Below are 14,180 nucleotides of genomic sequence, written 5' to 3'. Positions count from 1 at the left end.
AGGAGCAGGGACTGCAGGGAGGATGACCAACCTGGCCACAGCACCGTGGAACAGGGAGGCCATTCGAGAGGGGGGAGTAAATAGAAATGTTGTAGTGGTAGGGGATAGTATTATTAGGGGGATAGATAGAGTTCTCTGCAGCCGAGAGCGAGAGTCCCGAAGGCTGTGTTGCCTACCCGGTGCCGGGGTTAAGGACATCTCCTCTGGGTTGGAAAGAAACTTGCAGTGGGAGGGGGTGGATCCAGTTGTCGTGGTCCATGTTGGTACAAACGATGTAGATAGGACTCGGAAGCCGGTTCTGTTAAAGGAGTATGAGCAGCTAGGGGTCAAATTAAAAAACAGAACCTCAAGGGTTAGCTGAGACACGAGTGAATTTGGCTAGGACAAATAAAATTAGAGAGTTAAATGCGTGGCTCAAAGACTGGCGTGGGAGTAATGGGTTTTGCTTCCTGGGGCACTGGCACCAGTACTGGGGCAGGAGGGAGCTGTTCCGTTGGGACGGGCTTCACTTGGCCAGTGCTGGGACCAGAGTCCTGGCGGATCATATAACTAGGGCTGTAGAGAGGGCTTTAAACTAACTAGTGGGGGGGGGGGGAGGTTCCAAGAGAGCAAATAATAAAAATGACAACAGAGAAGGTCATAGACTTAGGTAGCAGTGGGGAAATTAGAAACCAGAGCATGTCAGGAAGGGGCAGAAGGTATGGAGTAAAAGGTAAAGTAATAAAAAGGGCAAAAGCAGGAACTAAGTGTCACAAAACATATTTGAAAGTTCTCTTTCTGAATGCACGTAGCATTTGTAACAAAATAGACGAGTTAATGGCACAAATAACTACATATGGGTATGATCTTGTGGCCATTACAGAAACATGGCTGCAGGGTGACGATGCCTGGGAATTAAACATACCAGGTTATTTAACGATCAGGAAGGACAGGCAGGAAGGAAGGGGAGGTGGGGTGGCTATGTTAATAAAGGAAGGAATCACTGTAATACAGAGAAATGATATTGGGTCAAAAGATCAGGATAATGAAACAGTTTGGGTGGAGGTAATGAATAATGGGAAAAAAACACTAGTGGGTGTAGTCTATAGGCCTCCGAACAGTTGCAACTCTGTTGGACGGAGTATCAATCAGGAAATAGTTGAGGCTTGTAATAAGGGAACATCTATAATTATGGGGGATTTTAACTATCACATTAATTGGACAAATCAAATTGGGCAGGGCTGCCTTGAGGATGAGTTCATTGAGTGTATTAGGGACGGGTTTCTTGAGCAGTATGTAACTGAACCGACCAGGGGGCAAGCAACCTTAGACCTGGTCCTGTGTAACGAGACGGGATTAATTAAAAATGTCCTAGTAAAGGATCCCCTTGGAATGAGTGACCATAACATGGTTGAATTCCATATTCAATTAGAGGGTGAGAAGGTTGGATCTCAAACAAGCGTGCTAAGCTTGAATAAAGGAGACTATGAAGGTATGAGAGCGGAATTGAGTAGAGTGGATTGGGAAAATAGATTAAAGGATAAGACGATACATGATCAGTGGTGTACATTTAAGGAGTTATTTTACAACTTCCAAAAAAAATATATTCCACTGAGAAGAAAAGGGTGTAAAAGAAAAGACAGCCATCCATGGCTAAGTAAAGAAATTAAGGATAGATTCAACTTTAAAAACAAGGGCATATAAGGTAGCCAAATCTAGTGGGAGGATAGAGGATTGGGAAAACTTTAAAAGACAGCAAAAAATAACAAAGATTGATTAAGGGAAGATAGATTATGAAAGTAAATTAGCAAAAAATATAAAAACAGATAGTAAGAGTTTTTATAGTTACATAAAAAGAAAAAGGGTGGCTAAAGTAAATGTTGGTCCCTTAGAGGACGAAACCGGGAAATTAATGGTGGGAAATATGGAGATGGCAAAAACACAATGAATATTTTGTATCAGTCTTTACAGTAGAGGACACTAAGAATATCCCAACACTGGACAAACAGGGGGCTATAGGGGGGGAGGAGATAAACACGATCAAAATCACTAAGGAAGTGGTACTCGGTAAAATAATGGGACTCAAGGCGGATAAATCACCTGGACCTGATGGCTTGCATCCTAGGGTCTTGAGGGAAGTGGCGGTAGGGATTGTGGATGCATTGGTAATTTTCCAAAACTCCCTGGACTCAGCAAAGGTCCTGGCAGACTGGAAAACTGCTAATGTAATACCCTTATTTAAAAAGGGCAGTAGACAGAAGGCTGGAAACTATAGACCGGTTAGCCTAACATCTGTGGTAGGTAAAATATTGGAGTCCATTATTAAGGAGACAGTAACAGGACATTTGGATAAACATAATTTAATAGGACAAAGTCAGCTTGGTTTTATGAAGGGGAAGTCATGTTTGACAAATTTGCTGGAGTTCTTTGAGGAAGTAACATATAGGGTGGATAAAGGGGAACCAGTGGACGTAGTGTATTTAGACTTCCAAAAGGCATTTGACAAGGTGCCGCACAAGATTATTGCTTAAGATAAAAAATCACAGGATTGGGGGTAATATTCTGGCATGGATAGTGTAGTGTCCGTGTGTAGATAAAGACACTGAAGACAGGAGTTGGTTCATAGGTATTTACTAAGCAAGTCTGGGGGGGGTTTCTAAAGGATATACACAATATACTGGCTTATATAGCCCAAGTGGCAATTACCGGCATTATGCACACCTGGGGCTCTAAGAGCAATTATGGTGTATGTGCCTTTTAAGGCACATACACCACAGATAGAGGATTGGCTATCTAACGGAAGGCAGAGAGTTGGTATAAATGGTTCATTCTCAGACTGGCAATCAGTAACTAGTGGTGTTCCGCAGGGGTCAGTGCTGGGTCCCCAACTCTTTACAATCTATATTAACGATTTGGAGGAGGGGACCGAGTGTAACATATCAAAGTTTGCAGATGATACTAAGATGGGAGGGAAAGTAGTGAGTGAGGAGGACATAAAAAACCTGCAAGGGGACATAGACAGGCTAAGTAAGTGGGCAGAGATTTGGCAGATGGAATACAATACTGGAAAGTGTGAGGTTATGCACTTTGGCAGGAAAAATCGTAGAGCAAGTTATTATCTTAATGGCAAGAAACTGGAAAGTACTGCAGTACAAAGGGATCTGGGGGTCCTGGTGCACGAAACTCAAAAGGTTAGTATGCAGGTGCAGCAAGTGATTAAGAAGGCCAATGGAATGTTGGTTTTCATTGCTAGGGGGATAGAATATAAAAATAGGGAGGTATTGCTTCAGTTGTACAAGGTATTGGTGAGGCCGCACCTGGAATACTGCATACAGTTTTGGTGTCCATACTTAAGAAAAGACATACTTGCTCTCGAGTCAGTACAAGGAAGGTTCACTCGGTTAATCCTGGGGATGAGGGGATGGACATATGAGGAGAGGTTGAGTAGATTGGGACTCTACTCATTGGAGTTCAGAAGAATGAGAGGCGATCTTATTGAAACATAAGATTGTGAAGGGGCTGGATCGGGTGGATGCGGGGAGGATGTTCCCGATGATGGGTGAAACTAGAACCAAGGGGCATAGTCTTAGAATAAGGGGCTCTTTCAAAACTGAGATGAGGAGGAACTACTTCACTCAGAGGGTGGTAGGTCCATGGAATATGCTGCCCCAAAAAGCTGTAGAAGCTACATCATTACATAAATTTAAAACAGAAATAGACAGTTTCCTAGAAGTAAAGGGAATTAAGGGTTACGGGGAGCGGGCAGGAATTTGGACATGAGTCTAGGTTCGGATCGGCCATGGCCCTGTGGGCAGCGGAGTGGGCCCAGGGGCCGTGTAGCCTGATCCTGCTCCTATTTCGTATCTAATTCTGTTAGATTCAGGAGATGGTTCTGTGATTGTAGATTGGCGGTGCGGTTCAGATCAGCCATGATATTGAAATGGCGGAGCAGGCTCGAGGGGCCGATTGGCCTACTCCTCCTATTTCTTATGTTCTTATGTTCACTCTGGAATTCAACTCTTGTCCATATTTGGACCAAGGCTGTAATGAAGTCTGGAGCTAAGTGGTCCTGGCGGCACCCAAACTGGGCATCAGTGAGCAGTTTATTGGTGAGTATGTGTTGCTTGATAGCACTGTCAACGACACCGTCCATCACGTTGCTGATGATTGAGAGTCGACTGATGGGGCGGTAATTGGCCGGATTAGATTTGTCCTGCTTTTTGTGGACAGGACATACCTGGGCAGTTTTACACATTGTCGGATCGATGCCAGTGTTATAGCTGTACTGGAACAGCTTCGCTAGAGACGCGGCTAGTTCTGAAGCACAAGTCTTCAGCACGACAGCTAAGATGTTGTTGGGGCCCACAGCCTTTGCTGCATCCAGTGCGCTCGGCCATTTCTTGATATCACGTGGAGTGAATCGAATTGGCTGAAGATTGGCTTCTGTGATGGTGGGGACCTCAGGAGAAGGCTGCTATGGACCATCCACTCGGCACTTCTGGCTGAAGATGGTTGCAAACGTTTCAGCTTTGTCTTTTGCACTCGCGTGCTGGGCTCCACCATCATTGAGGATGGGGATATTCATGGAGCCTCCTCCTCCTGTTAGTTGTTTAATGATCCACCACCATTCACGACTGGATGTGGCAGGACTACAGAGCTTTGATCTGATTCGTTGATTGTGGGATCACTTAGCTCTGTCTAGAGCATGCTGCTTCTGCTTTTTAGCATGCATGTAGTCCTGTGTTGCAGCTTCCCCAGGTTGGCACTGCATTTTTAGGTACGCCTGGTGCTGCTCCTGGCATGCTCTTCTGCACTCCTTATTGAACCAGGGTTGGTCCCCTCGCATAACGGTAGAGTGAGGGATATGCCGGGCCATAAGGTTACAGATTGTGGTGGAAAACAATTCTGCTGCTGATGGCCCACAGCCCCTCATGGATGCCCAGTTTTGATCTGCTATATCTGTTCTGAATCTAACCCATTTAGCAAGCTGGTAGTGCCACACAACATGATGGAGGGTGTCCTCCGTGTCAAGACGGGACTTCATCTCCACAATGACTGTGCGGTGGTCACTGCTACCAATGCTGTCATGGACAGGTACATCTGTGACGGGTAGATTGGTGAGGACGAGGTCAAGTAGGTTTTTCCCCTCCGTGTTGGTGTTCTCGCCACCTATTACAGACCCAGACTGGCAGCTATGTCCTTCAGGACTCTGCCAGCTCGGTCAGTAGTGGTGATGCCAAGCCACTCTTGGTGATGGACATTGAAGCCCCCCACCCAGAGTACATTCTGTGCCCTTGCTATTCTCGGTGCTCCTTCCAAGTAGTGCTCAACATGGAGGAGTACTGATTCATCAGCTGAGGGAGGGCGATAGGTGGTAATCAGCAGGAGGTTTCCTTGCCCATGTTTGACCTGAAGCCGTGAGACTTCATGGGATCTGGAGTCAATGTTGAGGACTCCCAGGACCACTCCATCCCGACTGTATACCACTGTGCCGCCACGTCTGGTGAGTCTGTCCTGTGGTGGGACAGGACATACCCAGGGATGGTGATGGAGGAGTTTGGGACATTGGCTGAAAGGTATGATCCTGTGAGTATGACTGTCCGGCTGCTGCTTGACTAGTCTGTGGGACAGCTCTCCCAATTTTGGCACAAGTCCCCAGATGTCGGTGAGGACCACTTTGCTGGTTCGACTGGGCTGGGTGTGCTGTTGTCCGTAGCCGGTGCCTTGGTCGATGCGGGGTGGTCCGTCCGGTCTTATTCTTGCTGTTTTTTGTAGTGGTTTTTTACAACCGAGTGGCTTGCTAGGCCATTTCAGAGGGCAGTTAAGAGTCAACCACATTGCTGTGGGTCTGGAGTCACATGTAGACCAAACCGGGTAAGGACAGCAGATTTCCTTCCCTAAAGGACATTAGTGAACCAGATGGGTTTTTATGATGATCCAATAGTTTCATGGTCACCATTACTGATACTAGCTTTTTATTCCAGATTTATTTAATTAACTGAATTTAAATTCCCCAGCTGCCGTGGTGCCTTTTGAACTTGCGTCTCCGGATCATTATTCCAGGCCTCTGGATTACTAGTCCAGTAACACGACCACTATGCTACCGTTGACACCATTTACAATCTGCTTCTTAAATTTTAATCTGTTACATTATTTTGTGCTCCTCCAGCTTCATAATGCTGGAAAAGGGACATTTTGCATTTTAGACACCCAATGTCGACGGCAGGCATTCCCAGGTTAGATATAGTACAGCCACATGCAGAGAGTTCCTGTACTCTGCCCCAATGATGTGTCTTAGCCTGAACCTTCAAAGAGCAGCTCCACTACACCAGTGTGATATTTCAGTTTCTCACATCACTTGTTCTTTTAGTGTCTGAATGAGATTTCTGACGAGTGAAATTTGTGCCAGTTTTGTGTTGTGGACCCACATTCACGAAGACATGGATTGAAACAGACTAAATTGTTTTACTCTCTCTGGCGGGCTGTATTGGACCCCAGGCCCTAGAGGTGAAAACACTCTATGCACCATTCAATCCTCAGCTGCAGCAATTTACTTGCCACTTATTGTTCTGTCATTTTCATGGCTTGGTTGCTTTTCTTGGGCCATCCAGCCCCAGACTCATAGTCATAACGACACAAAAGGAGGCCATTTGGCCCATCGAGTCAGTGCTGGACAGAGCTGCAAGAATAAAAGCATTTATATGGTATCTTCTATATCCTGCAGAATATCCCAAAGCAGTTTACAACCAGTGGTTTACTTTTGAAGGCACTGCAAACATTACATTAATTTAATTATTAGATCATTTGTTTTTAGTGGTATTGGTTGAGGGAATTAAGGCTGGCCAGGGTTCTAGAAGAGCTAACTCCATCGTCCTCTTCAAATAGTGCCACGGCATCTTTTTAATACACCTAAGCATGCAGACAGGACATCATTTTCACATCTCGTCTGAAAGCCGGCACCCCAGATGATGCAACACTCCTTCAGTACAGCACTGAATAGAGAGGGTCTTGAACCCACAACTCTTAAGGCAAGGGTGCTGCCAACTGAGCTACCCTGATACTGAACATGAGGTAGAAAATGTGCAGTTAAGCGGGTAGAAATGCATGGAAGTTAGGACAGATCCTCGGCTCCCAATTGTTCAAGATTACCGATCAATCACAGCACAGAGATACAAGTTTCGGCTCTATTTGATAATTCATTGGTTGAGATTCTGGCTTGTTGCCTTTGTCTTCCTGAGATGAATTGCCACAGACCCTTTCTTGTTCCCCCCTCTGACCTGCATTTCTTTCTATCCCTTCCTGCGCATTCACTGTCGTCCTCCTCTTTCTCTCTTTTCCCCCCCCCCCAAAATTTTTTTTTAATAAAAGACATCCTTCTTCTGGTTGCTCCTTATCCTCATAATGTAAGTAAATAAGCTGCTGGTTACAAAGTGAGGGTAGAAAATTTGTGCTCCGGAGACTCCTTCAGTGCAGCACTGCGTTGGCTGTTGAAGCCTGCAATAGTGTCCCAGTAATTCGATGACAGAGGATGGGACGACCTTGGATCTGGACTGGAGGCGATGGAGGGTGAACAGTTTCCCGTTTGTTCTGTAAATTAGCTCCATTCCAGCGGGGAGCTTACTGAGGGTGAGATGGAACATTGCAGCAAGGAAGATCGAGAAGAGCGTTGGTGCGATGACACAGCCTTGCTTGACTCCGGTTCGTACGTGAATTGGGTCTGTGGTGGAACCGTTGGTCAGGATCACGGCTTGCATGTCGTCGTGAAGCAGGCAGAGGATGGTGACAAACTTTTGAGGGCAGCCGAATTTGAGGAGGACACTCCGTAATCCCTCACAGTTGACGGTGTCGAAGGCCTTTGTGCGATCAATAAAGACTGTGTACAGCGGTTAGTGCTGTTCCCTGCATTTCTCTTGTAATTGACGTACGGTGGAAATCATGTCCATTGTGCAGCTTAGTCCTCTGTCGTCGAATTACAGTATGCAGACGTCGCTTGCGTCTGCGCTCACTCGGAGGTCGAACTCCAAACCATCGTCAACACCTTCACTGAAGCTTACGAGAGCATAGGCCTTGCACTAAACATCTGTAAGACAAAGGTCCTCTACCAACCTGCCCCCGCCACGCAGTACTGCACCCCGATTATCAAAATCCACTAAGGCCTTGGACAACGTGGACCACTTTCCATACCTCGGGAGCCTACTGACAAGAAGGGCAGACATCGACAACGAAGTCCAACACCGCCTTCAGTGTGCCAGTGCAACCTTCGGTTGCCTGAGGAAGAGTGTTTGAAGACCAGGACCTCAAACCCAACACTAAGCTCATGGTCTACAGAGCAGCAGTGATACCTGCCCTGCTGTATGCCTTAGACATGGACCATGTACAGCAGGCACCTCAAAGCACTGGAGAGGTACAACCAACGCTGCCTCCGCAAGATCCTGCAAATCCATTGGCAGGATAGGTGCACCAATGTCGGTGTTCTCGCTCAGGCCAGCATCGAAGCTTTGACCACGCTCGATCAGCTCCAATGGACGGGTCACATTGTCCGCATGCCCGATATGAGACTACCAAAACGAGCACTCTACTTTAAGCTCTGGCACGACAAGAGAGCCCCAGGTGGGCAGAGGAACGCTTCAAGTACACCATCAAAGCCTCCTTGAAAAAGTGCAACATCCCCACCGACACCTGGGAATCCCTGGCCCAAGACCGCACAAAGTGGAGGAGAAGCATCCGGGAAGGCACCGAACACCTCGAGTCTCTTTGCCGGGAGCAAGCGCAGGCAGCGCACATCAACCCAAGCACCCCACCCACCTGCCCCTTCAACCATCGTCTGCCCCACCTGTGACAGAGACTGTAGGTCCCACATTGGACTCCTCAGTCACCTGCGAACTCATATTTTTAATGTGGAAGCAAGTCATCCTCTGTTCCGAGGGGCTGCCTAAGAGTGTCCCAGTGAAGATTGTCACTCCAACAGCCCCTCCCTTACCACTTGATTAGGAACATGTCTGGTACCCCACCACTGCATGGTTTTGATTAAATGTTTGCGTCTTCAAAATACTCAACCTTCTCTTTCTCTCCCCATCTTGCCCCCACCCCCCCCCCCCCGTCCTCAAAATGGGTTTCAGTCCAAATTCAGGAGTGCAGTACACTGTACTGTCCATCTCAGTATTTTTACATCCACTCAGCTGTTTTAATAATAGTGACTTTAAAATTATGGTTTGTTGCACAATGTGATGTTGGGATGTATTTCTTCAACCATAGTGTTTGCGTCTGAAATAAATAAATACAAAGAAAATGGTTGGTTATTAATCTTGGAGGGTGCTCACCTGCAATGCAGTGTAGTCTTTCTGCAGCTAGGTGGTAGAGCATTTGCTGCTTGTGCTGTCGGAAGACGATCAGCTAGGAAGCTGATCACTGCCTGCAGTGCACCCTGGCAGAGGCAGCTGAAATATTTGTCGATGGCTTTGCAGAAAATCTGTGAATTGACTTCAGGGCTGCCATCGCCAATGGGTATCAGAGCTTCATGCAGGTATTGTAAATCGTTTGTCGTCTAACTATGTTTTAAGAATGCTGTTGTATTGAGGCGCTTGTGCAGCTAGTTTTCAATTGATGGTATTCAGTATGAAAGGACCTTTAATTGCTAGCATTCATTTTTTATTAGATAATTGTGCAAATAGATTGCAAGTGATTTTATGGGAAATACGCAATAAAACTGGTGCGGGTGTATACAGGTGCAGCTTACCATAATAGCTCTTATCTATAGCTGCTTTTTTGCAATTACCAATGAATTGATATTCAGATCAGGTATGCTGCGGAGAAAGCGGTGTTTTGATGAAGTGTTCACATTTCCATGTAAGCACTGACCTTAGTCATAAGCAGGTGAGCAGACCTGCTAAGCCTTTATATACTTGTAAGAAAAAGCTGTGAGCTTGCTTTTATTGGGTTTATTCCCTCGAAGGGAAGAAATGCAGCCTTGATATGCAAACCTTGCTATTTTTGTTGTTTAATTGTACTGCATTCATTGACTAATTTGTTCTAGGTCTCTGGTTATTGTCGTTTTGTTGGTTGTACATATTGCATTTATTTTTAGCTGTTGCAGGCTTGTCATTTGTTTCATGCGTGGTGGGGGGTGGGGAAGAGGGTGGGGGTGCTCAAGCGTTAGTTAGTATAGATTGTCAGTATACAGATGAAAGCCCGGTGACTTTAATATTGCTTTCTTTTTGTGACCACAAAATGGAATAATTAATTCTTGGCAATTATAATTCACATTATTGAACGTTTGTTTAATATGCTTTGACATAAGTTAAGAGCACAACATATAAAATGTCTACGTAATGCTCGGGATGTAACGTGTATCTGAAATGGGAGCAGTATGGTTAACAAGGATTGAAACCCATTTTGAAGATTTGTATTTGGGGAGGGTGCTGGGGAGTGGGGTGGCTAGTTGTTTACTTCAGAATATTGAAGTTTTGATCATTTGGAGCCAGAGGTCATGAGCACTGTCTGGATGAATAATTAGAGCAATGAATGGGAATTTAGGTGATGGAAAAGATGATAAAGCTTCAAAGCCATGTTGAATCATACTTTGAAATACTATTGTGTTAGCAGCTGCAAAATGTACGATGAAAGCTGACTGAATTTCAGTATAGAAATATTAACTTTCTCCCTTAATTTGCAATAGTGTGATTTCTAGGTAGAGAAGTAAATGATAGGAATTTAATAAACTCTAAAATCAGCCCTTTTAAATTGAAAGCCTGTCTAGTTTTCAGTAAGCTAATTGTATCGGAGGCAGTAACAAATTGAGCACTGAAATTCTAATGTGCATAACTACTAAAATAACTTTCTTTACGGGATTTCCATTTGTGATAATTGCAGTTCCATTTGACGTGCACCTTAGTTGCAGCTACTGTTACTGAAATTAGGTTAAAAGTCTCAAATGATACAGTAGCTATGACTGAGTCAGAGAGGTTTAGATGATGGGAAACTTGGGAGTACCGCTTATATTTCCAAAAATTAGTCACTTCCCAGAGTCCGAACTATTCTGGATTGACTCCAGAATGTCTTCATTTCAACAGTAGCTTCTTGAACTCTAGTCTTGCACTTAGGTAAGGTTAGCTGTAACATGTAAAAGTGTTCCAAGTCCATGAAGTAGACATGTGATGTATCGATTTTAAAATGGAAGACTTCTCGGCCCACTCATTGACCTGCTCAAGTAGACCGGAGGATGGTTATTTTGAGACATGTTTGAGCGCCAGAAAATGTGCCAACCAAAACATGCCTGCACGTCATGCCTTGTAAAATTACACTCAATGAGCAGGATTAATTCTGCATGCTGTGGCTTGGCTCGGATCACGGTATTACATGACTGGGCTACTCCAGCCACCATGTAAATAGACTGGTGCAACACTGACCAGGAAAGTCTCAAATTTGACTCCTGGTCTTTTGTCAGTGGGAGTAATGATGGGGTTACTAAAGGTTAGAGAGGGGACATTTTGCCAGGGTTTTCCTGATCATCTGCTGACCCTACAAAAGTAACCATATCGACTAACTGAAGATATGATTGGGCTTGGCTGTAACTTCCTCTTTCACCTTGCAAGTGAAGAGTGTTCACTTGAATCAAACATTGTGTCCTAGCTTGAGTCACTACCTTCAGGATATGACATGAGGGGAAGGCACAATCAAAACACATTACAAAGGCTGCAAATATCAGAAAATATCTTCTACAGATTTTGCTGTTAGTACAAAGTCTAGATCACCAGGTAGAATGAAATCTTCCATTATTTGAACCGTGAAATATTATGGACCACTGAATGAGTTAGTAATGCTTGAGAACACAATGCTGTAGCTGCCTAAACGAATTTTCAAAGCAAGTTCATTTTTTAAAACCTAATTGGGAAAATAGACTAGTGATAAGCTAAATATAGATTTTAACTTGAGTGCCAATTGTGTAGGTTTGTACTGCAGTGTAGTACACGTGCTCATTTTAGGTGTTTTTAAAAAAAAAAAACAAGTAGGCGGTTTGTTTCTGAAATATATAGCTGTCTTTGAAGCAGCTTTAATTGCTCAGGACATACTCGACCATTTTGAAAATTCTGTTGGCTGTGATTAAAATAAATTGTGGATGGATATAGCCCTACTTGTGCATTTTAATCATGTGTTATTAGCTTTAATTCTTTTCACCATAAACTGCAAGTAAGTTTAGGTTGGGAGCTGGACTATCATGAAGGATGCAGTTGCATTAGGGTGTCTCTTAATTGCTTTCCTTCAATTGAAAATGGGTTAACTTTTTTTTTTCCTGTTATCAGCAGTTCAATAATTCATTCATTTTTATGTGGCAGTTAAGTTGCCACTGTTTACTTCTGTTGAAGATATATTGAACATTTTTACTTTTCAAGTGTCAAGTACAGGAAACTTTTTTTATCTGGCACAGACGTGGTGCCGGTTGATCAAAAAGTCCGGATTACAGAGAGGTATACTTACCAAGGTCCAAGAGCCCCGTACACGGCCACAGGTGCAGGAGTCCCGGTTGCACGGTCACGGGTGCAGGAACCCCGGTTGCACGGCCACAGGTGCAGGAACCCCGGTTATACAGCCACAGATCCAGGAACCCCGGTTACACGGCCACTAATATATAGTAAAACTTACCTGAACCTGCTCCTGAATTTTTCCGGTTGAGAGATTTCCGGATATTTAGGTGCCGGTTAAGAGAGAGTTTCCTGTACTTGGGATTTAAGCATTGATGAGCACTCCTGAGAATTTATGGTGAGATGAAGAGAAGGCTGAGGGGTGACCTACTAGAGGTCTTTCAAATTCTGAAAGGCTTTGATCGAGTAAACAGTGTGTTTCCATTTGTGGGGAAGAGCAAAACTAGAGGCCATCAATATAAGATAGTCACCAAAAAATAAAATAGGGAATTCAGAAGAAACTTCTTTACCCAGAGAGTGGTGAGAATGTGGAACTCGCTACCACAGGGAGTGCTTGAGGCCAATAGTATAGATGTGTTTAAAGGGAGGCTAGATAAGCACACGAGGGAGAAGTGAAGAGATTCTGGTGCTTACCTTCACATCATGACACATGGTGCCTTGCACTATTTGACTCAGACTTTTTGCGTGGATCAGGAGGGGTTACCTGTGGGATTGGGAGGATAATCAGGCTAGAATGAATGGCTGATGAGAGTCCAAAGATACTTGGACTGCCTGTGTCGGTGGCACTGACTGAACATGGCACACTGGCTACCTGAGCACTCCGGGCACAACATGGTGCCCTGAACCTTTTTACTCAGATTTTTGATCTAGTTCAGGAGGGATTCCTTGTGATATTAGAAGAGCATCCTCCAAGTCAGGATAAAATACAGGAATGAGACCAGGGATACTGTCAGTGGTAGTGACATAAAAAAATATGATGCACTGTGTTGCGTGAGTAGTTTGGGCCTGAGTTCCCTGGGTTGATTTCCATTTTGTTGCCAGAGCATGAATATGGCTTGGAGATGATGGGTACACCAGGAGGGCTGTTTTTACTGATTGGCATTAAACTTTATTCTAAGATGCTCTGTCCTGAATGGTTCTGACTGGATTTTGTATACTCCCTTTTGGCTGTTGCTTTACCAGGTTCTCAAGAGCATGAGTAGGACTTGTGCCATCTGGTGACTACTTTGACACATTAGTTGGTGTGAATGGGGAGAAAGTTGTTTTGTTAATGCTGGATCTAGTGCCACCCAAAAAGGGAAAAAAGCACCTGCCATTTGATGCTGGCACATCTTAACAAGACTTGCTGCTTGGAAAGTTCTAATGAGTTAGTTAGTAGGAAGGTGTATGATGCAGCTCCTCCAATACCAAGAGGCTGCATGAGGTAACTTTGTTTGGGGTGTGGGGTAAAGAAATGATGAACTTGTCTCAGACTGGCCACATTGCCATCTGCTTAAGGGAATTGCAGCTGTGCTGATGAACGTTGCTGTCCTCTAACATAATAGAAAAACAAAGTGCTGGAAATATTCGGCAGGTCACGCAGCTGTTCTCTAACTTGGTTGAAGGCAGCAGTTACCTGAGGCAGATTCAATCGTGGCTTTCAAAAGGGAATTGGATAAATACCTGAAGGAGACAAATTTCAGGGCTATGGGAAAAGGACAGAGGAGTGAGACTAGCTGAAGGGCTCTTGCAGAGAGCCGGCACAGTCTCGACTGGCCGAATGGCCTCCTTCTGTGCTGTAAC

At 44.7% G+C, this 14,180-nt stretch overlaps 1 protein-coding gene across 4 annotated transcripts in view; it reads left to right on the top strand.

Annotated features, from left to right (window-relative positions):
• Positions 1-14,180, top strand: part of LOC147105196 (SRSF protein kinase 2-like) — an 80,734-nt gene that overhangs the window by 28,901 nt on the left and 37,653 nt on the right. Inside the window, exon 1 of one of the 4 annotated variants that reach the window (XM_086011314.1) lies at positions 5,051-5,073. The exons of 2 other annotated variants lie outside the window; for them this stretch is intronic. In XM_086011314.1, the coding sequence (XP_085867440.1) occupies positions 5,066-5,073 (8 nt within the window). In that variant the 5' untranslated portion in view covers positions 5,051-5,065. Of the gene's footprint in view, positions 1-5,050; positions 5,074-9,464; positions 9,503-14,180 lie in introns of those variants that run through there. One more of the 4 variants, XM_086011313.1, reaches the window with a different exon arrangement.

The sequence above is a fragment of the Somniosus microcephalus genome, chromosome 18, assembly GCF_052327205.1.
Source record: "Somniosus microcephalus isolate GS21.2 chromosome 18, FLI_Smic_1.0, whole genome shotgun sequence".
Taxonomy (NCBI): Eukaryota; Metazoa; Chordata; class Chondrichthyes; order Squaliformes; family Somniosidae; genus Somniosus; species Somniosus microcephalus.
Note: the sequence above shows the minus strand (reverse complement) of the source record. Positions and strands in the feature narration are given on the sequence as shown.